This window comes from Artemia franciscana, chromosome 14 (genome assembly GCF_032884065.1).
Source record: "Artemia franciscana chromosome 14, ASM3288406v1, whole genome shotgun sequence".
Lineage (NCBI taxonomy): Eukaryota > Metazoa > Arthropoda > Branchiopoda > Anostraca > Artemiidae > Artemia > Artemia franciscana.
In genome coordinates this window covers 21784724-21809297 of record NC_088876.1, presented here as the reverse complement: position 1 = coordinate 21809297, position 24574 = coordinate 21784724, and the positions used below count along the sequence as shown (strand labels likewise).

The 24574-nt window shown below is 34.2% G+C and overlaps 1 protein-coding gene across 4 annotated transcripts in view; it reads right to left on the bottom strand.

Annotated features, from left to right (window-relative positions):
- Positions 1 to 3230: 3230 nt before the first annotated feature.
- Positions 3231 to 24574, bottom strand: part of LOC136035450 (tight junction protein ZO-2-like) — a 160539-nt gene continuing 139195 nt past the window's right edge. For 3 of the 4 annotated variants that reach the window (XM_065717262.1, XM_065717263.1, XM_065717265.1), the window contains 7 exons: positions 21005 to 21179; positions 16432 to 16662; positions 13885 to 14175; positions 12424 to 12671; positions 9129 to 9620; positions 5870 to 6084; positions 3231 to 3499 (listed from right to left, as the gene is read on the bottom strand). In XM_065717262.1, the coding sequence (XP_065573334.1) occupies positions 3261 to 3499; positions 5870 to 6084; positions 9129 to 9620; positions 12424 to 12671; positions 13885 to 14175; positions 16432 to 16662; positions 21005 to 21179 (1891 nt within the window). In that variant the 3' untranslated portion in view covers positions 3231 to 3260. The remainder of the gene's footprint in view (positions 3500 to 5869; positions 6085 to 9128; positions 9621 to 12423; positions 12672 to 13884; positions 14176 to 16431; positions 16663 to 21004; positions 21180 to 24574) is intronic. The other variant, XM_065717264.1, reaches the window with a different exon arrangement.

Here is a 24574-nt window from a genome sequence, read left to right as displayed (position 1 = left end):
CTCTTACCATACCCTAAACCTAATTGAAAAGAAAATAGTCTATACTTGCTTTGTTCTCTCGCAAAAAAAAGTTTTAGTTATTTAGCTATTGTGTATTTATTTGGGCTTTTTCTCATTTGAAGCAGAAATATCATAATTAATAATCCAAAATAATAACATCTCAAAAGTATTGTTGAGTCTTCAAACAGGCACAAAACCGATTAAGAACCCATTCTCATCAATTTTTTCCCAGTCCCCAACCTGGTAACTCAGCCCTTATTAAGCAAAATTTATTTGTGCTGGTGAATCATGAGTAGGTCTCCAAGGACTCTGGTACAATTGTTCAACGGAACTTCAATGCATTTCGTTGTTCTGCATTACCAATTGCAGATCTTAGATTCAACTGTAATGATTAGAGTTAACAAAAAATATTACGCATAATTTACATAGCTTATTAACAGGTTTAGATCTTTAAAAACGATAGAGATCGACCATACGAGGAATGGCAAAAACATAATTTACACTGATATGTAACAAACAATGGCAGGCTATACAGGTTACATTTATATTGTAATTTACAAACAATTATTCTTAGTCTTAAAATAGTCCGGTGGTATGATACGTACATAAATAACAAAGTAAATCTACATTCTCAACACAGTATCCTTCTCCTCGCGTCATTTATGACCTCATTTTCCCTAAAAAACAAGGCAAGACCTCTTGTCCTTTGAACCGAAAGGATAGAAATATTACGCTAATAAAAAAAAAAAAAAAAAAAAAAAAAAAAAAAAAAAAAAAAAAAAAAAAAAAAAAAAAAAAACTGAAAGAAATATGCCTTAAGTCAACAGACTACCTTCAATCCTACTGAAGTACTGGATCTAGAATATCTTCTATAATACCCTGGTATCAAAATTATCACATGGAAAGGCCTTAAATTTTTCAAAAAAGACGACAATAGCTAAAGACATCCGCATCATGATTTTATTCATTTTATAGACTGCGCTTTGATATTATAATTTTCATTTCTCCAGCACAAATCGACAGCCCCTTGTCCAAAAACGACATCAGTTCTGTCGCGTCACTTTCAACGATAATATGAAAAAAACTTCGTTTTCTTAAAGAGTTAAAGAGGCTGCGTCCCAAAGTCGAACCTTAAAACGTACAGGAATTAGGAGAGGCAGTTGGGGGGCTGCCGCCCCCCAAACCCCCCGCTTTTAAAGACTCTTTTGTACAGGTTTTTTGTTGTGGGGGGCTTCCGCCCCCCTAACCCCCCGCTCTTGGCTTCGGAAAGGCCCTCTTTTAATTAACAAACAATTGAAATGAATGAATAATGGAATAACTTCGAAAAATGTTAAACACGAGAGGACAGGAGAACCATTGCGCCGAAACTAGTAATTAGTAACAATGAAGTCCCCCCACAACAAAAAACCTGTACAAAAGAGTCTTTAAAAGCAGGGGGTTTGGGGGGCGGCAGCCCCCCAACTGCCTCTCCTAATTCCTGTACGTTTTAAGGTTCGACTTTGGGACGCAGCCTCTTTAACTCTTTAAGAAAACGAAGTTTTTTTCATATTATTTCTGTACGTTTTTCTTTCGTGAAAAAAAAACCGCCCGATAAGGGACTTGAACCCTTGACTCGAGGATTAAAAGTCCCACGCTCTACCGACTGAGCTAACCACCTGCATGTGTGTAAATATAACTTTTAAATAACTTTTAAAAATTTCAAATTAACATGGACTCTTATGGAGAAATGGGTTAATTAAGTGGCTAATGCGTGGTTTCTGGAAAACAGGGAAGGAGTTATCGGATCGAGCTGAAATTTCGCGGATAAGCTCCTGGGCCGTAGGGGACCTTAACTTGTGAATTTCAGCCCGATCGGACAATGTTAAAGGGGTGGGGTGGGGTTGGGTGGTCGAAACTTTCGGGGGGTTAAGATTTTCCTATGAAACTTTCAAGGGCACTTACTCGGAGAATTCCGCATCGAATGAGTCTTCGTACACCCAGATCCGATGTCGGCTGTGACCTGTAGTAGTGGCAGATAAAAAAGAATATGAAAATTAAGTGGCTATGCGTGGTTTCTGGAAAACAGGGAAGGAGATATCGGATCGAGCTGAAATTTCGCGGATAAGCTCCTGGGCCCTAGGGGACCTTAACTTGTGAATTTCAGCCCGATCGGACAACGTTAAAGGGGGGCTGGGGTTGGTGGGTCGAAACTTTCGGCCAGATTTTCCCCATGAAGGAAAAGTCGGAGGGGGATGAAATTTGGCAGGTTTCTTAGTTGGAGCTCGGGCTACGAAATGCATCCCTCCCCATCCCTCTGCGACCACTGGAACCGAAGATCGCTTAACATTGTCGTGGTTCGCCTCTTTATAGAGGCACGAGTGTGCCTCCTTGATGCCGCATTTTGATTTTTGCTCCCTTTACTTGACATTAGAGCATAGAAAACATGTTGGGGGTTTCAACCCCTTCTCCTTAATTTTGAACAATCATGTTAGGGCACACCCTCATTGTAATGGAAGTTTGTTATAGTATCAATAAAAAAAAAATTCCTTTTCAAATTATTTTACTATTAAAATTTTCTCACTCACTTTATTGTTACTTACCATTTTTATTTCTGATAGTCTTTTTAACTTTTGATAATCACCTCCTAATATGGTTATAAAATAAGAATAGGTAGAGTCTGTCAAATACAGGGTGTCTATAGGCCATAACGCATCATTTTGCTTTTACTGATTGCTTGCTTGCCTAGAATTCTCAGTCTTGACATTTTTATACAAGTTTTGTTTAAGATGAATGAAAGCAAACTCACAGAACTGCTGAAAAATAATTTCATGAATAATTTTTTTTTTCAAGTTTTGCAATTTATTGATTTAGTCCATGAATATATCGAAAATCAAGTCAATGTGTGAATTGTTAATCTTGAAACACTGAGATATTGGAGTACATCCAAAATTAAGCCAATGAATAAGTTCCTTTTGGATAATATCACAACTCTGTAAACAAGAGTGAAAAAAGGTGAGCATAAGTAGACCTCCAAAAAAGGCAAAGGTCTCCAGCCCAGGTTTTTAATAGCCTTTTTTATGCCAAGAAAAAAAAAATACAGGATAAGTTTCTATTCTTTCTTCTACCAACCGTGTGGTTTTCGAAGTTCACTAGCACGAAGGGCCACTTAAAAAAAGGAGGGACGAAATTTTTCTTCTAAACCTAAGGCCTTTGGTTATGACATATTGCTATAATATACTGAGACGAGAAAATAAGAGGAAGAGTGAATTACTATTAAATTACTAAAAGTGATCAACAAGTACAACCACATTTCCTTCTCCGGTAGATTTCAGGTCTGGCGGCAAAGAAAGGTGCCTCCACTTGTTCTCTTGGTCTATTTCTTCAGTGGCACCGCTTTTTAAAGCAACGCTCCATCGATTTGATGAACCAACGGGTCGATGTGGAAGATGCAATTCAACAGGTTTTAGGAAGCGAAGACCATGAGGACCACACATTACCAAAGGACTCAAAAGTTGTTCACCTGAAATGCAAGAAAACTGATTGAAAGTTATGAAATTAAGTAATCAAGTCTCATTGCCTGTAGAGTGTATAAAATATGACGTTTAATCATCAGCTCCTTTTTCTCAACTCTTTAACTTGTTTCGATTCTACATCTCTGTATTTTTGATTCTTTAAATGGAATTTTGGCCAACTGGTTGATTTTTATTGATTTAAACCAGCTTAGATCTGGTGTCAAAACACTTCTGCAAAAATGGAGAAAGATATCAGCAAAAAGAAAGGCCATCATTGAACTGAACTGACATCATTGAACCGAATTGAAGTGAAATTAATGAGCTGACATCATTTCATACAATCCTAAAAAGGGCTTATGCCAGATTTGCCTCTCACTCACTCAAACTATCTGTCTTGGCTTTTTCTACATGTAGCCAAGGCTTGATGCCTACAACTACTTGGTTTTAATTAAAAATCAATCGACGTAATAGCTACACCCCTCAAAGGGTGTATGTACTCTTTCAACTCCTGACAATTCAGAATTTACGGAGTTAGCATATTGGTTATTGATAAAGACTTAGATATTTCCGAAAATGACATAGATATTTCGGAAAATACATATTTTAACACAATTCATACATTTATAAATATTCTGTAATTTACGAAAATGCTAGTTTACAGTTTTTTTTTTTTTTTTTTTTTTTTTTCCCCTCTTTCCTCCAGACAGTAGATAGGACTATGAAAAAAATAATAAAAATAAATAAATAAATAAAATAAACAGAAGGCTACAGTACTAGAATCTGGGCATATATTTCTAAATAGGGGAAATTATTTAAGAAATAATTGTCTATCAAAATTAAAATGTCTTTATTCATAGAACTTAAAATCATAAGCAAAACCATGACTGTATCCTCCGTTAATTTATAGGGTCTAATGAGAATCATTAAAAAAGTTCCTGTCTTTAGAGACAAACTTACAAAGTGCAAGAACAACTGTCAATATTATGAAAGAAAACAAGAAGCGTTACTCAGCAAACGCATTAACAAGTCTAAGAAATAATGTCATTTTAATATATGAAAAATTATCAGAATAAACAAAACAAATGCAAAATTTTTACTAAGATGTCTATCCCATCAAAGTTCCAACATTTCCTAAGTTGTATAATTATAGGTTATTTCGTATTTCCGCTGTAGTTTCATATGAATGGCAAAAGTCGGATAAGCCAAAATATTACCTCTTTTCATATATAAGCTTATTTGAGGTCAAATGTCTTGGAATTGCTAAGCTGTTCAAATCGAGGGGTTGCCTTCTCAAAGCGGTCGCCACGCATAGGACACTTCGTGCAACGCCTAAGACGCAACGGACACGGATTTAATTGCTAAATTCAGCTGCCAGGAGTACATTTTCACATGTATCCTACTTTATCTCGAAAGACAGTACAAATATTTGTCTTTTTTTCATAGCCTCAACACCTCCATGATTTTAATTTTTTTGTCTGCTTTAGAAATAAATTTATCATCCTAGGAGTTATATAAGTTCATTATTTGGAGTTTGTCTTCAATTTGATGCACAATATTGCTTTGATTATAAAGTTAAATAGTTACAAGTCATGCTTGACTTCCTACTGATGGGTTGTTGACTATTTTTCCGTCCCATTTTTCTATTTATTTAAACCAACCTTTTCTTCAAAGAAAAAAATTTAAAGAAATCTACACAGTGAGGGAGCCCATAATTAATTACAACCCAAAAATCTTCGTACTCATATATCTCTAGAGTCAAATGCACTATGTTAGATCCTTCTTTAACATTGTTTCTGAAATTTGTGTCATCACCAGAAGAGGTATTTTCATCCGAACTTCCTACAGGACGTTAGAATACAGAAGAACAGCAATTTGTAAACATGCAACATAAGAGTTTGTTCATACTACTTCGAAAGGCTGGGAAAGCGTTAGATCACTGCTCGGATCATACCATACCCGACAGCAAGACGGCTACTACATCAAGTATTGGCTTAAAATATTCATATTTTTAAATTTTATACAAAAAAACAATTAAAAAAAACAAAAAAAAACAAGAAAAGCAGAAAACTTTTAAGGAAGAAAATCTGAAATTTCTTGTTGTTTTGCTTGGATCATAAAATAAAATTCCAGACGATTTCTTTTTCAATAAAATAACGATTATTTATTTTTTTTGTGTTTTTTTTACCAAAAACTTTTAACCAAATGTACTCTTGGCTATACTCTGATTGATCCGTCTTGACCAGTAGCCAACAACTTTTATAATAGATTATACAAATAGAGAAAGTAGTTAGAATAAGCTCAAAGCACACCAAAGAAACCCATGCCAACCCATGCCATGCAAAAGAAACAAAGTCACAAAGGTTAAATGCATGTTATACCTTTTTCCGCATCCAAAGGAGGCATTAGTGCAGAATCCCTACACACTTTAAAGAAAATCCGCTGCTTTACACCGGAGGGCAGAGCCTCTGGGGGAATATGAAGTGAGACTCCTGCTTCACGAGATTCAAGCGAGCCTCCAGTGGAGGTGAAGACCCCCTCTGCAACTGCAATTACTGACTGAGGAGATGGGGAGCGAATATCAGAAGGAGACGTTCTAACAGAAGAAAAGAGGATGTTAGGAGTTGTAGAAAGAAAGAGTTTTCTGTTGATATTAGTTTTTCAAAGTGATATATTTTATAGGCCTCAGGATGATGGTTTAGAAACTCGCATGATTATGCTATGTTAGTGAAAAGCCTACAATTAGTAGTAAGCATTATGATTACAACCGTTTTGATATAGCAACCGTTTAGATATATATATATATATATATATATATATATATATATATATATATATATATATATATATATATCATGTTTTTTTTATGCAGAGCATGGCCTTTGGAGACATCAAGTGGCTTTTGGAATCTGTTTTATCATTTCTTTCAGTCTAATAGTCCAAGAGTCGTAATTTTTGACACCAAAAGCTCGCTTACTGAGCTGAAGCAGATACAGAATTGGCCCAAAAGACCAAGCTATAAATCCAACACTCCTTTTTATATTAACTTAATCCTACTATGCTGAATTAGTAAACAAATTTTTCAAAATATAGCTCTTTACGCTTAAGGGTTTTAGCATATATACGAACTTAATGCAAAGATAGATAACCCATCAATGCTTACGACGAGAAATAAATACAACGACAGTATACCTTAACGGTAAAAGGTATGAAGTCTTGACGAACCGAAACTTGATCAAAACGCAAGTCAACAAGGCATAAAAAAGGCTTGTGATGCTGCTTTATCATAGAAAGTAAGATATTACACTTTACATTAAAAAATGGACTCTACATTTTTACCTAAAAAATTAAAATACCTGGAAAAAGAAATAACAGCTTTCTAATTTCGTAACCTACATGGCCCATACTAATTTCGATTTATTATGATTGACACCGCTACAAATTCTCGTCTTCAGCGCCATTAAGAAATAAGAACCTTGTCGCTTCTAAGTTTTGTAGATCTAAAACTTCGTCTGACTGGTATACCCATATCTTTAATGACACAATACCCCATAAAAAATTTTTTAAGCGAAATTACAGCACAGAACAATGCCATTACTCAAGTACTACGTCATATATACTTTCTCCTGAAGGCAACAAGAACGAGCTATGTCCCAGAGAGTGCGCTTAAGGCTGATTATCCCATTAATCCCAGTTCTTCGAACATTATACGGGGTCTAAGCAACCGTGGACACTGGACTATGGACGAAGTACTGACCCTCGGGATCTGTGACGTTTTTATCACTCAAATGTCGTGGACAAGTGATATTGATAAACGGGTAACAAACTCTAGCACGCTGAACCCCATTCTAAATTTATCCATTGAAGTCCACTATTTCTTATGTGGAGATTACACAAGTTGATTCTTTCGACCATATGCTTTGAAGAGGAGCCTGTTGACGTTACTTAACTAAATAAAACAAAGAGAGGCCGTCTTGGAAACCGAAGATGTAAAGTTTACAAATCAAACGACACACCACAATATACAAACAATAAATTAGATATAAAAATAAACCATAATACATCACCGACAGCATTGCCAACCAGCATTAAAGAATTTCAGGACAAATGTTTCTTAGGCAGTGAACAGCTTCCAAGAACTTTGATACAGATGAAAAATATTAACAAATGACAGAGAAAACAGAATGTATGTTTATTTACCAAAAAATTAAAATCCCAAGAGAATACTGTTTTTGAATCTGAGTCACGTTCAAGTTTCTAAAAATTCTGGTTACATCGCATTTTTTTTAGAACTATGGTCCAAAGATAGAAAGATTGATGCATTAGACGAACGAGAGCAGCGGACCGGGTTCACCAACCGGCTTCATCACCGATGTCCACGGTTGGCTTCTATGCGATAACCGACAAGGGAGTAAATGATGAAAAATGGCAAATTGAGTTATTGTATACATTTCTTGGGTCAGATTTTCTTGCTAAGTTGTATGTGTAGTTTGTCTCAATTCATTAATTGACTAAAGCCAGAAGGTTAAATCAGGGACATACAGAGGGATAAGCATTGGTCCCCCACCCACCCCCTGAGACCTTAAATTTTCTCAAACTTCTAGTCGCTTCTTATAAAAAGTTGTTTTTCACTATTGCCCCCTTCCCCTTTCCAAACATAAATTTTTTCGCACGTCCCTGGGTGGAAGCATTTCCGTAACGGCTGTATCATGTCGTAAATTGGATCCAGTCGGAATTTAAAATAAGATGTCTGAGTTACGAGGTCCTTCTTAATATCAAATTTAATTAAGATCCGATCACTCGTTCTTAAGTTAAAAATACCTCATTTCTTCTTATTTTTCTGAATTAAACCCGCCCCAACTACCCAAAAGAGAATGGATCCGTTGCGGTTATGTAAATCACGTATCTAGGACTTCTGCTCATTTTTCCCACCAAGCTTTATCCCGATCTCTCCACTCTTAAGTCTTTTCCAAGATTTCAGGTTTCCCCTCCAACTCCCCCCATGTCACCGGATCCGGTCGAGATTTAAAAATAAGAGCTCTGAGACGCAATATCCATCTAAATATCAAATTTAATTAAGATCCGATTACCCATTCGAAATTTAAAAATACCTCATTTTTCCTAATTTTCCCGAATTTAAAAATACTTCATTTTTCCTAATTTTCCCGAAAAACCAAGTAAATACCAAGGTTTCCCCAAACCTTGGTAAATACCAAGTGCCATAAACAGAAATTGCGTCACTTGGTAAATACCAAGTGCCATAAAAACGATATTCTTTTTCAGGTGATATTCACGAGATATTCTCTTTTCTTTCCACACTCTAGGTGGAACAAATAAAATTTTGAGTTACAAGTATGGTATAAAAAAAGGGAAAAAAGAAGTAAAAAGAAGAAAAAAAATTACCCCCCCCCCAATTAACGCACCTCGTGAATAGTTAGTCTCATTTTTTTGGTTATGGACTCAAACTAGTTTATGCTTTGACGAATTTTTGAATCGCAACGATTTTTGATGACAGGTTTTGATAGATTAAAATCTTTGAAAAGAATATAACCATCTCAAGTTAGAGCCGGAAGCTTTCCCCAAAGCAAATAATAATAATTAATCATGCAGCCAAAAAATTCCATTTGAGTCGAGGCTCACCTTGCATTTTCTGCACTAGGTCCAGCAGATGTAGAGGCGTATGAGGGTTTCCTATACAGCTCAAATGCACTTCCTCGTTGATCTCTATGTTGCAAATCAATAGGTCGATTGTCTCTTGGAGGAACATTATAATAATACTGATTCTTATTATTTGAACTTGGAGGTCTTACACTTAATCCTCCATAACTTTGTCTATCTAAACTACTCCCGTGACCAGAATCAAATCCATTACTGTCTTCTTCATACTTTGGATAATTATTGTAACTATTATAGTAGTTATCGTAGCTCCGAGGGGGAACTGGAGATTTTGGATTACTAGATGTACTGGGTGAACTGTGGCTCCAGTAAGTCGCGCTTGGGTCACCATTGCTAATGCTTAAAGGAGGTGGTCGATTATAATTTCTTGGTTTGGGTGGTGGTACCGGTTTATAACTAGATACAGGTCCAACAGATGCACCCTTTGGAGGAGGTGAAGGCTTGTAGTCATATGTCCTGGGAAAGAAAATATCAATTTAAAAGCAGTCTTTGGTGTCACATATGCATAACTAAAATTAAGGGAAAGCATAGACAGATATAAATAAATGTCAAGAAAAAAATAATGTGTTTGCAAATTATTACGCATAATGCCTTATTAGATACACAGCTCTAGATAGAAAACGGTGAAGATAGGCTTTCTTTGTACACACACACACATATATATATGCATATATATATATATATATATATATATATATATATATATATATATATATATATAAATAAAATTACCGTTAATGTCCGAAATCTAGTTAAAAACCGAAATCTATTAACTAGTCAAATCTAGTTAATGTCGACATTCACCGGTCAATGTTCAAAATTCCCTTTTCTTTGCTTCGATTCAATTAGCTTTGCGAGTCAGCTTTTTCAGTCTTATGCAACCTATGATGGTAAAAGTTAAAATTAGGTTAGATTATGCTAGTTTAGGTTTAGGTTAAATTTGGTTCTAAATATCAAAAATGGGTTTAAAACTTAATCCAACCTAAACCAACCCAACCTCGTCTAACCAAACCTATTCTAATGTGTCATCATCAAACCTTGCATTAAATCGACTGGCAAAGCTGCCGAATGTCGACATTAATGTATATATATATATATATATATATATATATATATATATATATATATATATATATCACTGTGAATGTCCGAAATATGTTAAATATTGACATTCACCAGTGAATGTCAACAAAAACATAGTCGCTTGGTGATGTCCAAAATATTTGTTAAATATCTTAATTCTGACTTTCACTGGAGAATGTCGACATTCACCAAGCACTAAAGGGGAATGTTGAGCATTTCTGATATTTATATTTTCTTCCCCATAATTTTTCGCCGCTCTTTCTGGAAGGAATGAGTAAGAACGTAAAATAGACAGCATTTTTTTTTAATGAGAAAGGAAAATAATAGCAATAACAAACTTCAAATAGCGCAATTTTCAGATATGACTTGATTACTGAATTTTGTACCATCATCTGATTGCAATATTGCTGGTGCACCAAATGTTAAAAATATTGAAACAACGTGAAATCTACTAAATCATGAGAGCCAAATCTTATTTATTGCAACAACTTAAACTATTATGAAACTTTGACTTGAACAAAAGGCTCTTGTTTTTACAACCGCATTTGTCTGTGGAACACTTCTTTTTGCAATGAAAGCGTATATGAAGCCTTGATTGAAAGCGTAATTGAAAGCCTTGCCCACCGCTTCTCGAATCTGCAGCTGCTTCTCTGAGCGAAATGTCTCAAAAACCAACTTCATCCATAGAAAGTAACTTGTCTTCACAAATTACAAAGTGATTACGTGTGTAAGGCTGCTTAAGGGTACCATTTTCATTTGTAATTTAATAGGAATATTGAGTCTTCTGTTCCAACAACAATCACTAAAACATTTCGGTTATCTAATTAGAGATAAGGACTGGGTTTCAAAAACTGTGATTTTTTCCTCTCTTTTGGACATTCTTGGCATTGTGTTTTAAGGATTGTTTTTTTTCCTCTCTTTCGGACTCTCACCAGAGCATATCTCTGATTGTTTACATACGCCGGGGAGGGTCCAAATGCACAAGAATGTAATGAAATATTTGATCTTTCACTGACGTATTTGGCGTTTGTTGACATTCGCCATTTTTAGACATTCACGGTAACACGTACACACACAGAGACACAAATATACATATATATATATATATATATATATATATATATATATATATATATATATATATATATATATATATATATATATATATATATATATATATATATATAATAGCACGTATTTTTTTTGAAAACTAGCATACTAGCATTTTCTGGTGTAGAATAACAATCTAAATAGGTCACGACTTTGGGGAAACTTGCCCATAACATATTTTGCTTAAATCCTCTGCTATCTGTAATTAGAAACCCAAAAGCCTGAAAAAACTGTCAAAATGAAGTTTGACAGTTGGACAAGGATAAGTGAATATTAATCACCTCAATACTCTTTATTAAACGTTCTGAGCTGGACTATTTTTGCATTGTATTTGATCTCCTATCTGTAGCAAATTGGTATGTATTGATTAACGATATTGGACAAAAAATATTGTTAATTTGGACTAGAGTTTTGGTAAACTAAGTTTGTTTTCCCTTATATAGTTTTGAGGCACCAATAAATAAAATGAATTTCAATAAAACTAAATCAATAAAAACTACATAACAGGCTTTTTCTTGAGTGAATCAGGGTGTGAGAGGATCACATTTTCACAGGGAGGGGGGATACACCAGACGTTGTTTTATGTAAGAAATTCATTTCATCGAGCGAAGCTCGGTCATAAAAAAGTATTTGATTTGCCTGACAAAAATATTTTGCGTTACTCATTAATTGGATCTATAAAGAAATATATCTAAAAAATCATTCCATTTACATAGTAGTAAGACTTCCAGACATACAAATAATAAAATTCAGCTAAAAGTGATTTGGTGACACATCAATTTAATAAAGAGTGATACCACGTTACTATAACAGTATACTGGCAGTTTAAGGTTGTTCTGTAACAGAACGAGCTAAGTCTTTTAATCAAGTGTTAATTAAGCCAGATTAAAAAAAGAAAAATAAAGTACATACAAATAAATTTATGGGCTGTAGATTAGCAAATTTTTCAGCCCCGAAATACGGAAAACCTTGAAGAATTTATATTTAGCTTATTCAAACTCTCATACTGAGCACACTACTTAACGACAAAAGGACACGGTTGTCAAATAGTGAAGTTTTTCGTTACCCATAATTGCCATTCAAAGGCCGCTCTTGGGAGGGTGACCCAGGAGGCGGGTTTGTACTAGATCTTGAAAATCTATATGGATCTGGCTGTCTGGCGGTGGATCTCCCTCGATCTTGAGACTTCTCTTTCGAATACCGAGATGGGTCTGTTGGCTCTCGAGTCCGAAAACTTGAAGCGTTAGGAGTTTGACCTGACAAATCGCTGTGACGAGGATACGCTTCTTGCGAAGATGTGCTTTCATAGCTCGCCTAAATGATAAAGAAGATAAGAACTATCTGTTATAAAACACTGTTACAATTCAAGAATTCTCACAACGCAAAAGTACGCTACATAGTACCAGTAGGCTATAAGTGAAAGTGTTATTAGAATGTTTCTGTTTGAAAATTTTTATTAGAATTAGCCATTTAAAATGCTTCTATTCGAGAGGAGAGAAGAGAGCTAATTTATTAGACGACAATAAAAAAAAACACAACAAAGAACAAATTGACAAAAACGGTAACTATTATGCTCTAAGGAGCCTCTACGACTAAAATTTACAACAAATTTCTCCATAAAATAATGAAGACACCCCCCCCCACAATTTCATTCTTTTTTGTGTTTTTTTTCTTACAAAAACAAATAAAAAAGTTCACATGAACCAACACACTGAGTGTTATATGATTAACGAAATTTAGCTAACATAAACTATAATCAACAGAAGATACAAAAAAAGCAAAAAAATAAGATGTAAATTTACCTAACCATCGCAAAAGGGAAAAAAGATCCGATCTGGAGAGCAGCTCACAACCATACATGAAGTAGAACATTTACTTAAATTATTTTTTAAAGTGTGAGGATCAGCAACACTTTGAATACCATTGGAATATTGGACCATTGTAATACATAGGTACAGGAAATGGCAACCGTTTAAGTAATTTGCTTGTATTATTTTAACAAAGAAACATTTTACAAGGTATCCAGAATTTGTATGAGCACAAATTTGCCTTTCAGCAATTGAGTATGAATCTTAAAATTGGCATAAAAAAAACAAACACAGATACAAAAAACAAAGGTAATATTAGTTGGTATTAAATCTCATTTATAGGGAAAGTTGTGGTAAAAAAAATTAGTATTTAATCAAATATCTGACACTAGAATCAAAGAAAAAACTGTAAAGACTGGAAGTCTCCAATTAGATATTCAACGTTTATTTTGTACCTCTAAATGGGTGTCCACTGAAAAGACCTTATGAATGAGAACAAAAAAAGTACAATGGCTAACAGGACAAAAGATAATGGATTGATTGCTACTTTATTCAACTAGGAATAAGACATTTCGAGTAAATTCACAGTCATTAGAAGGTTTAACTAGCTTTTATTGATCAAAATGCCTTCAAAATCGCCGAACAGTGCTCAGACACACGTTATCTCGTGTATCTGAGCGACCACACTAAAACTGCCAATTTGGAGAACAACAACTTACTGTTTTCTTATCTCTACTATCTCGATCTACAGAAGTGCCCCTCCTCGCACTACCAGATTCACACCCTCCTGAGTCAACGTAGGCCCGAGGCTTACTAGCTCTGTCAATTTTAGGAGGTGGGGGATCCATGGGTAAGCCTGTTTCTTTGACAAAAGGCTGCCTGTGATTTGATCCAACGCTATGCCGGGAATTTGGATGATGACTACTAGGTCGCGATGAATGACCTGAGTCGATGAATCCATATTTACTTTCTCGATCCATTCGGCGACCATCGAGCCCCTCCGAAGATGGCTAAAACAAAAAATTAAGTGCAAATTTCAATAAAAAAAACTCCAAGTTAAAAACGCTATAGTTCTAAGGGAAAATACCAGATTCAGAAAATCGTAAAACAATACAAGGATTCCATGAAAAATAAAATAAAGAAACGAAAACATTCAAACTGGCACGCGCGCTGGTACGGGTGCCGTTCCCGTAATAATTTGTTTTAGTAGGAATAAATACTGATAGTATGCATTGACTTACAAGTTTCAAGAGCATGTCAAGCATTCAGGGACAAAGGGTTAAAACAACTTTTCTGGAGCATGGGTGCTGTTAGCAAAATTTTTCCTTTTTTGATGCATATATTATTTCAGGTTTGGATCTGTATGTACATATCCTATTCGTGAAAAAAACAAAAAAAAAAACAACAACAAAGAGCTTATTCAATTTTTTTCAGACTTGATAAATCAATTCAATCAATACTTATACGACTCCAAAAACATTTTCATCGTAGCACAGTTCGGGAGATCTCCTAATGTAGGGATTAATACAGAAGAATTCTCTAACTGTGTTACCTAATATTTTGAAAAAGACAACACTGCAGTGGATATGGATCGACACTCAAAGTGGCCTTTCATTAGAATCACTCACTTCGAGCAATAAAAAGTATTTGGCCGTTGTTCTTAAGCAGAAATATCCAATGTTGCTTCAGATTGCTTTAAGAGTGAAGGCAATTTTCCACTCAACTTGTTTGTGCAAGATTTCATTTTCAAGGAAGAAACTCATTAAAAACATGCACAAAAACCGGTTGAATGATAAATGTTTGGATAACTGCATTGGAAATCTCAATGCAGTTATCCAAACGTTTTTCCATTTTAAAATGGCTGCTGAGACATACGAGCCCAACTTATAAAAAAAAATTGTTCGTGACAAAAATAAACCTGCAATCCCAGACATTAAACTATGTTTTTTTTTTATATTCTAATATTTTTTTAACATAAATTAAAAATGTATATTTAATGGTTAACAAACAGCTAGAAGACTTAAACATAACATGCATTATTTTCATATTTTGTTGGGTACCTCAGATAAAGTTTTATGAACTGTAATGTCACTCAGTCGCTCAAAATTTTGGCAACCACAATCCTAGCATAATCTGAGGCGTCCATTTATTGGCAGAATTACGGGAAAAGGAAGATAATAATTTTTAACATATAATTTCGCTTTCGGTTGGAACCATAGTTGCACCATTTCAAGCCGTTTTTGTGGGGGGTGGGGAGGGGTGAACTATCAAGTTAATTTATCGTATTTTTCCTGGTCAAGACTTTTTTTTCAAGAAAGCTACTGCAACACTAAAACCACTTGTCACAGATTCAAGCCAATTTAATTTGGTTTACTTGATGCTTGTATGTATACATATCAATCACACAAATCGCGTGTTATTCAAGTTTTTTTTTTTTAAACAACAATCCTTATTAAGTTTAACCATTTTAAGCTATTAGACTACTTTAATTACCTCTACAGGCCTTTCATCAACGCATATTGCCAAATTTGAATTCCCACTTTCTGCTGTGACTCCAAAAATCCTAGTTGCACAGCCCTAAAAGATCTCAACATGGCTTTAAGAGCTCCTAAAATTCAACAGCAAAACCATAAGAAAAAAAGTTGACTAGCGACATATCAGGCCTCCTGTTTTAAGAGGTCTCACGACATAAAAGATGTCCTAAAAAAACGTATTTCTTTAGAAAAAATTAAAAAGAAAAAGGACAATATCCCAAGACTTTTGATTGAACTATAATTGAACTTATAATTGAACTAGCGGTCTATAGCTAAAGGTCAGAACAATTTTAGTCTAAAATTTCAAGAAAATATTAGCCTAGCCGTGAAACAACTACATCAACCCGTAGCAAGATTGTTACGTTTTTACGAGTCAGACAAAAATTTCAGGAGCAGTAGGAGGGGGGTTTAAAAAGCCCTTTCTCCCTCCTGAACACGGCCTTGCAACTACATTGTAGAAGTTCAAGTTTAGACTATTTCAAAATTAATACATTTTTTTTCCGTTTTCTGATTTGACATTGACTTTAGGAATGAATGCCATCCAATTTTCAAACAACAGATTTATTTGCAAAAATTGGATTTTCTCTATTTAGTCTGATTCCTTTATGTTTCTGGTACTTTATCAGCATGACCTTAAAAACATCCAATTAGAAAAAAAATATAAAAAAAAGCAAATTGTCAAGAGTAAAGCACTAAATAGTTACACTTCCAAAATACTACATAGATAATTACCTGCTTGGTTGACGCTCTCGGGTAAGAGGGTGGCGAAAAACTTGGTGCCACTTCTTCGGGACTGACTATAGATGGATCGCTGCTACTCCTCATCAATCTTGTCTTTTTTGGCTCCACCTTTGGCATCCGAGGCTCAGGTGAAAGATCGACATCAGATTCAGGCGAGGAAGCGTATGACAAGCGTGTATTCATCGGGAAAAGGAAGTCGTCAGCCAGGTTGCAGTTATCCAGCTACAGGGGGTGGGAGGCAGGCAGTTAGTTAGAGAACAAACAGACAACACAACAACTCGTGCAAATAAGTGGTCTCTATCTTGTTTAAAGAGATAGTGCGTGGTTTGTGACATGCAAAGTGATTTGAGTGGGGAAATGTCAATGAGCCACTTTTAAAGGTTAACCTTTAAGCCACTCACAAACCCAAATCACTTGACCTATCTTAATAAAGTCCGTCGGAAGAACTCTTATTTTAGTCTGTTCAAAATGAAATTCCCAACTAACAGGGATTAATGCCCCAAAATATCAACATAATTTTGCATTTCCATGGTGAGTAACGAACAGTACAATGAAAAGCTAAACCCTCAAATCTAAATTAGATACAAAAGAATTAACCATATGACAATTAAAACAGAACATTCCAAAACGGTTGTTTATAAGAACACGGTATTTTAACCAGGATTGCCAGTGACAGGTCTTTTCTCATGATAATCCTACCGTATAATGAAAAATTTCAAGACTTTAGCCAAAACCAGGATGTTTTTAATCGTTATCCTAATCCTAGTACCTGAAATGGTATTTTGCGCTCAAAGCTGTAGTGCATCATAATCTGATCATTTCCAGATTGTTCCACGGAGCATAAATGGAATATAATAAACGCGGTTTTTTACGCGGTTCTTTGACATGACACCTCTCTAGTATACTGGAAGCTGTATGCTCTAATCCACTTATGGCTGAAGCTTCACTAAATATTCCCATAATTTAAGTTAAATAATTAAATGCAAGAGACGGATAATGAGCTAAATGACAATTAAATAGCCAAATAAATATATTAATTATCTCAAAGGTATTTATAATTCAAAGTCATGTTCTCACTTAAAAACAAACAAAACTGTGCTTTATATAGAACACGTGATAATCACACATAGTCAAAACTAGAGAATGAGTCATCTAACGTAGACTCCTCTGCTATTGGTGGAAGTGGTGATGTGCAACAAAGGTTGTTATTAATTTCACACGAATAAGCGGGAAGTGGACTACCAAAAATGGGTGGCGGGGGTATTGGAAGGGGTTGGTCGGACCAACAATACTGATTTAAATTTGAAGTAGCAAACCAGGTGTCAGTTAAGAGTTGGATGCGCTAAAATGGTAAAGCAGAATGCAATTTTGTGAAAATGTAACATGTGGATAACATGGACGTGGATAAAATGTGGATGTAACATGTATAAAAAGATGGATAAGTAACAAGTGACTCTAGATATGAGAAACTCAAAATTTATTTAAGCACATGTCATTTAAAACTTCTCATCTTGCCAAGGTAGAACGATCAGTTTTAAAAGAGGAAGAGGAATAGTTATTAGAACATTTTAAGAAGAGAAATAGAGGAAAGAGAAAGTAATTAGTTCACTCGAACAAGAATCGTTGAAAGAAATTTAGAAAGGACGATTAATCTACTACAAATCCCTATTTTATCTATTGTTGCCTTTCTTTTCGGAAATGAACATAAAAACACAAAAGAAAAACATCTTTCAAATTCTTTTAGGCATTTTTGTATATTTTGGGTACCGAATATAAATCTGAAAAAAAAAACTACTTTTAGTATTTAATAATAGTTTTTTTTTTGTTTTTTTTTTTTCAGAATAAAATGTTACATACCTTCTTATTGGTGCCAATTCAAGGAAATGAAAAGAAGGGGGAGGAGTTGTTGGTTTTCATGATTTTCGTCAACGATAGTACGAAACGAAGACATTTTCAATGAAAATAACCAAAAAATTCAACTAAAGGGGGGGGGGGGGGAGAGGAGGTGAGGTGGTAAGTGCTCACCTGACAATACCACTGAACCTTTTAAATAATACATTTTCCACAATTACTAACTTTAGCTGACATTTTAGAGAAGAAAATAAGAAGTACAACACTGTGTTAAACATTTCATTGAAACTTATGTGCAACTGTACAAGTAAAACACTATATCAAATATTCCAGTGAAACTAGAGAAAACTGTATTATTTTTCTTTCGCAAGACTGCTCTCTTTGTGTATTTCGTTAAATATAAATAATTCTCTTTAGCACTATAAACCTGTCTTTTCATATAAAATTTTAAAACTTTTTTATTGATTTTGCTTCTTCTTCAAATTCGACGTCAATTCAAATACCCAAATGGAATTTGTGGAAGGACTATTAACCTTTACCTTTTAAGAATTGAAGAAAATCCCAAAAAATTGTATTTTTGGTAAGTAAGTGTAACGTGAATTTAGAGAGGTCCGAAGATTCTTTTACGGGCTAGTGTAATGCGTCACTACTCTATTCTGATACTGATACTATCTATTCTCATACTGATACTATATATTCTTATACTATCTATTGATCTGATACTATCGATATGATACTGATCTGATACTGTTTTATCCACTCGTATCTATATACAATTTTTTTATATAGGTAAATTACAGTAAACTTATATTACAGGAAAAAAAAAGTACTGGAGTATCTTCCTATTAAAAAAGGAAGAAAAAAAAAACGTCTGATAGAAGTAGAAATAAAACGATAATAGAGCTAAGAAACAAGAACGATGTTGTCCAAAGTTTGGTGTTCAATTTTGCATTAAAACAATTTAATTTAGCTTAATATATATTCAAACATTTAGCCTCATCGGCAAAAAGATGCGCTAGTATGCAAATAGAGTACACAATAAAAATCGCCGGTACACCTTTGAAAGAATATAGACTATTAGGTTTAATGGTTCTCTTAGTGGATCTCACCTCCTAACAAAAAAGAAGAAAAAAACCACCATATACTGCAGGGCAATATTTGAGAGTACTTTATGAAACTATTCTTCTTTGCAGGTACGTAAACTGTTAAACTAGACAAGCAAATTACTTTTTTCACTCAAAACATATCATTCCAAGTAGAAACTTTACTAGTCTGCGTCAATTTCCAGATGTCTCTCTATAGGTAAGTGCACATAAAGTATACTTATAGCATGCATAGAAAATCAGAACAACATAAAGCTATCCGACACTTTACTAGTCCAGCACAATCAATTTTTACAGTATATTAATGTTCTTTAGTAGGTATGGAATTTCATTTAGTGCATTTAGAACATCCCTTTTTACAATTTAATTGCAAAGGAAATAGCCTCATTAACTTTCTACTATAGGTGAACATTGGTTAAAGTCTTTGGGACGGCGACAGAGGGGAAGGAGGAGAGTAGAGACAAACAAATGTATTGATCAAATCAAACAAATTTTTTATCTCTTATATTAGAAAAGACTTTCGCACCGGAAATTCAGAATAAGTATACTGCTTATTCAGCGCACGAGATGTAGTCAGCACAAACGAGAAAGCGAAGAACAAAAGAACTAAAAAAAAAACCCATTAAACAATGCAAATTTAAAGGAAGAAAACTCTGAGATACATTTTTATTTTACTTTCTTTATTTCGTTCTTTTTAAGTTTGGTTTTTCGTTAATCCTCATTGCCTTTGCAGTTTACCAGCACTTATTAGCGCTGAGGATGCATTGTTGCTTATACACATTGAAATGAATTTTCACAAAATACTTTTCTTTTTCAAATTCCATTGGCATAAAGTCTCATTTCTAAATTATTTTTCTATGTTCATTATTCTTTCTTCTTACTATCAAGGCTGTTTAAATCAGGCTTAGATCTTTCTTTTTGGTCATTTACTCTGAGCTTATTACGCAAAAAAATGGACACTTTGAGGGTCGTATCGGAATTTATATCATTCTTTAATGACAATTGTTCGGTTGATGAGGATCTATTAAATTGCTACGCTTTAATTCAGCCATTGAAAATCCACTCATTTTGGAAATAAAAGTTGAAAGTAGGAAAAAATCAGAGCTAACAAAAAACAAACAAACAAAAATTCTAATGTCAAAAAAACATTAAGCAATTAAATACATATTTTTCTATACTTCCTACTTTAGCTCATGGTTACATTTAGTTGATGGACCTGACCAAGTTGAGGGGTCAAGTTGTCTGTTCTTACTACATCCGATATGCGGGAGCTCTTTTGCATCAGAGGGACACATAGGAGTGTGAACTCAGGATTTTTGAAGTGAGAAAAAGGAAAAGAAGAAGGGAAAAAGAAAGGGAGAAAAAGTAGAAAAAAGGACAGGGGCGACGTTAAGAAAAGGAGGACAGTTGCCCCACCCAATAATGTGGAGAAAAAATATTAGATATCCCATGCCCCTTGACTATCCGGAAATGGACCCGTCCCCCCAAAGAAAAATGATGGAGATTCACCCCTGAAAAAGGGGGTAAGAAAAAAGATGACCATGTCACCTTCCTCACCAGCCGTCAGAAGACTTAAATTTAAATAGGTAAGCCAGAGAAAAGACACTTACTTTATTTTCAGACATCCAGACTGCCTGATTTTGTTCTCTTTCAATACATTCTCGCATTCTCTTATACCAGGTATCAGCACTAGTAACTGCTACAGTGGTTGTAAATATATGATTCCATAAACGGTCTAACTTCTGAGATTGTTCTAGCAGCTTTTTAGTACTTCGATGAGCTGTCCTGAAAAATATTAAACTGCGTAACAGGAGACTACAAACAGGAGGCATGGACGCCAGTTTTACAAGACAGGACCCTCAAAATTTCAAGATTTCCACCTTATTTCTTTAGCTTGCCTATTATTGTGTTGTTTTTTTTCATCCAAAATGGAAACCTGAACCCTTGATAGTATATTTTGGACAAAAAAAAAAACAAAAAAAAACTGCTGAGCTTGTAGCTGGGGAAAAAAAAATGTCATGTATCAACTTTATAAAAACAAGTTTGCGAATAAACTTTGGCAGAGAGAGAGGAGAGAGAGCGAAGAGAGAGAGAGAGAGAGAGAGAGAGAGAGAGAGAGAGAGAGAGAGAAAGAGAGAGAGAGAGAGAAAAAGAGAGAGAGAGAGAGAGAAAGAAAGATATATATATATATATATAATATATATATATATATATAAATATATATATATATATATATATATATATATATAAATATATATATATATATATATATATATAAATATATATATATATATATATATATATATATATATATATATATATATATATATATATATATATATATAATATATATATATATATATATATATATATATATATATATATATATATATATATTATATATATATATATATCACTTTCTGGTCTAGTAAATCTCTCAGTTCAATAGGGGATTTCAAGCAAATATTGTTTTCTTCCTATTCTCTTTGTATTATGCTTTAATTCTTATCTACTTTTCATTTTATTTTTCATTACGTTTTAATCTGACCTCCTGAGACCCCGGTGTTGCGTCTTTGGCTAGTTATTATTACCTTTGAACAATAAGAGTAATTTACTCTAGCACAAACAATTCCTTCAGTTGAAAACTTAAGCCAGATTCCTTTTTATCGATCATAGGTTCATGTCTCTTAGATAAGTATTATTAGCATATAGTCAACGAAACTTCTTTTCGTTTCTTTTCAGACCAAGAGCTATTTATTACAAGCCAATTTCTTAATTCATATCAAATTGTTTTTCTTTAAGTATAGGTAGATTCTTACGATGGACATAAAGTGCTCCTAGTTAGATATGTGCGTAGACATGCAGTGAGTATATCACTTACCAACGAAAAAGTCCAAGTTTGATCAAGACAGCACTAAATAAAGTAATATATAAATTCCAGTGGGCATAAAAATGCTAGCGAATAAGGGAGGTGTCTGGAGATGTGACTTCTCCAGACACTGGAGACACACCAGACTTCTGGAGAAGAGGCAGTACTCATTCCCCAAGATTACATCAGATATCAAGAATGTGAAGTGTGTTGCGCCTTCTGTAATTTGCAAACACATTCCTCCCTCTTTTTCTTAAAACTATTAAAAAAAAATCTTTCCAAAAACGAGCAAGAAGTTATACAATAATAGAATTTTCAAACAGATATAAATTTTGTATAAATGAATTAATGACACTAAAACTAACAGAAATTAAAATAAAAAATCACATCAAACATAAACTGGCATGGATGAGTAGATAAATCCAAAATGAACAGAAATTTGAATGAATTGTCGACCGAAATTACCTCTAATAAGAATAAAACTATCGCCCTCCTAAACCGTCTAAAGACCAGCGCGTCATTTATACTTTGCTGAAAACGATTCATATGTCGAACTGTATGGCTTTTCATTTGTCAAAACATGAATAACAACACAACACGAAAATAATAGCACAAGGCCAATCAAGCTTTCCAAATAAGAGATACTGCAAATAAGAGTGAGGCTGCCCCACCTGTTAAACCCTCTAAAGGATTTGAGTGTCAGGTGCTATTTACTAAAACGATGTCTATTTTGGGTAGTTTGTTTAATTTTTCTTTTTATTTAAACATCGACAATAAAAATTAAACAAGATAATAATCAAGACTACAGCAAAGAAAAAGTGAATGTAGGCTGATTGTTTAAAATATAATGAAATTAATTCTTGGTAGGCTGGGTCATTGCAATATTTTAGTTGTAAAATAAAAATATTTAAAAATCATTTACTTTAACTGAAATTCAAACAACACTCTGGCTTCTGGAAAATTAAAGAGGGCGATGGTTCTACTTTTATTCATGGTAATTGTTGTTTGTTTTGGGAATCGTCAATTCAACCTTATTGGAATCTGCTACCTCCTTGTTTGATGTGACTTTTTAATTTTTTTGAAGAGCTTCTATTTTGGGGCACATTTTAAAATTTAAATAATATTGGTTTTGAATAGTCATAGTTTTATTAATGATTAATTGTAGGAACACCACTAAAGTTTTTCCGGTTGTTCTGATTAAAATTAAATACTGGACTTTAATTGTAATTGGACGGTAGGCCTAACAGCCAAATTGGAGTATTCAGTCAAATAATCGATCAGAAGTATTTTTGCTCCATATTCTGAAGCTGTTCTGATCCCGATCCTGTAGACGCCCTTGAAAATAATCATATCTAATATAGTAGATAGTCTACTAATTTAAAAGAGCCTTTTTATGATTTTTTTTTTCACAGGCACCAAGATTAATTTTCTTGTCCCAATGGAGGTTCCAATTGGCCGTGCTTACTTGTCCTGAAATTTTCAAGATGATCAAAAAAAAAAAAAAACACCTAATTTTTCGCAATATATATTATCCTCTTAGTATTTTTCGCTTCTTAGGTGTTTTTGCTTAGTGTTTGTGCCCAGTAAGTTACAAGTCAATCCAAAAAAAGAAGCATGAACTTATTCGGGGGATACAAACAAACACACAACAGTTTTTGTCTTCATTAATGAACCCTTGTCTCTGTCTATATGCACTGTTAGTTTAAGCCAGTCAAAGAAAATAAAACTTTGTGACCAATTTAAGTTTTTTTTTTGTCCAGTCTATGAAAACCTGCTTGGCCCAAATTTGTGCTAACTAAATGTCGCTATTAGTAAAACATAATAATGAATGGGCCTTTACAAATCATTGTTGATGAAGGAAAAAGTATCGAGTCAGATAGTTCCCCAGGTGCAAGATTCAATGGCCTAAAATTTCTTGATTAATGTTTTCTTGGCTGCAGAAACTATCCTTTTAAGTAGACGCGGATACTTATGGGACTCAGAAGTTGGATTCACCTCTAAAAATCCATACGCTATTCTCAGACCCCAATAGTACCATGTGTTTCAAAAGTATTGGAGGAGCCTTGATCCCACTTTATAATTCCTAGTAACGCTAACTGAAATTCCTAGCTTGGTTTTGGTTCAAGCAAGGTGAAGCATGCCTAGCACCTGACAACATACAATCTTTACGATTTTTCCTGTATTCACCGTACACTTTGCCTATTCCTGTGTATTTTCGACATACTACTATCCTCTCCCCCTCCCCCAATAAAAAAATCATGCATGCACGGCTGGATACCATGAATTCAGTATATTGACCTTGTTATTAGTA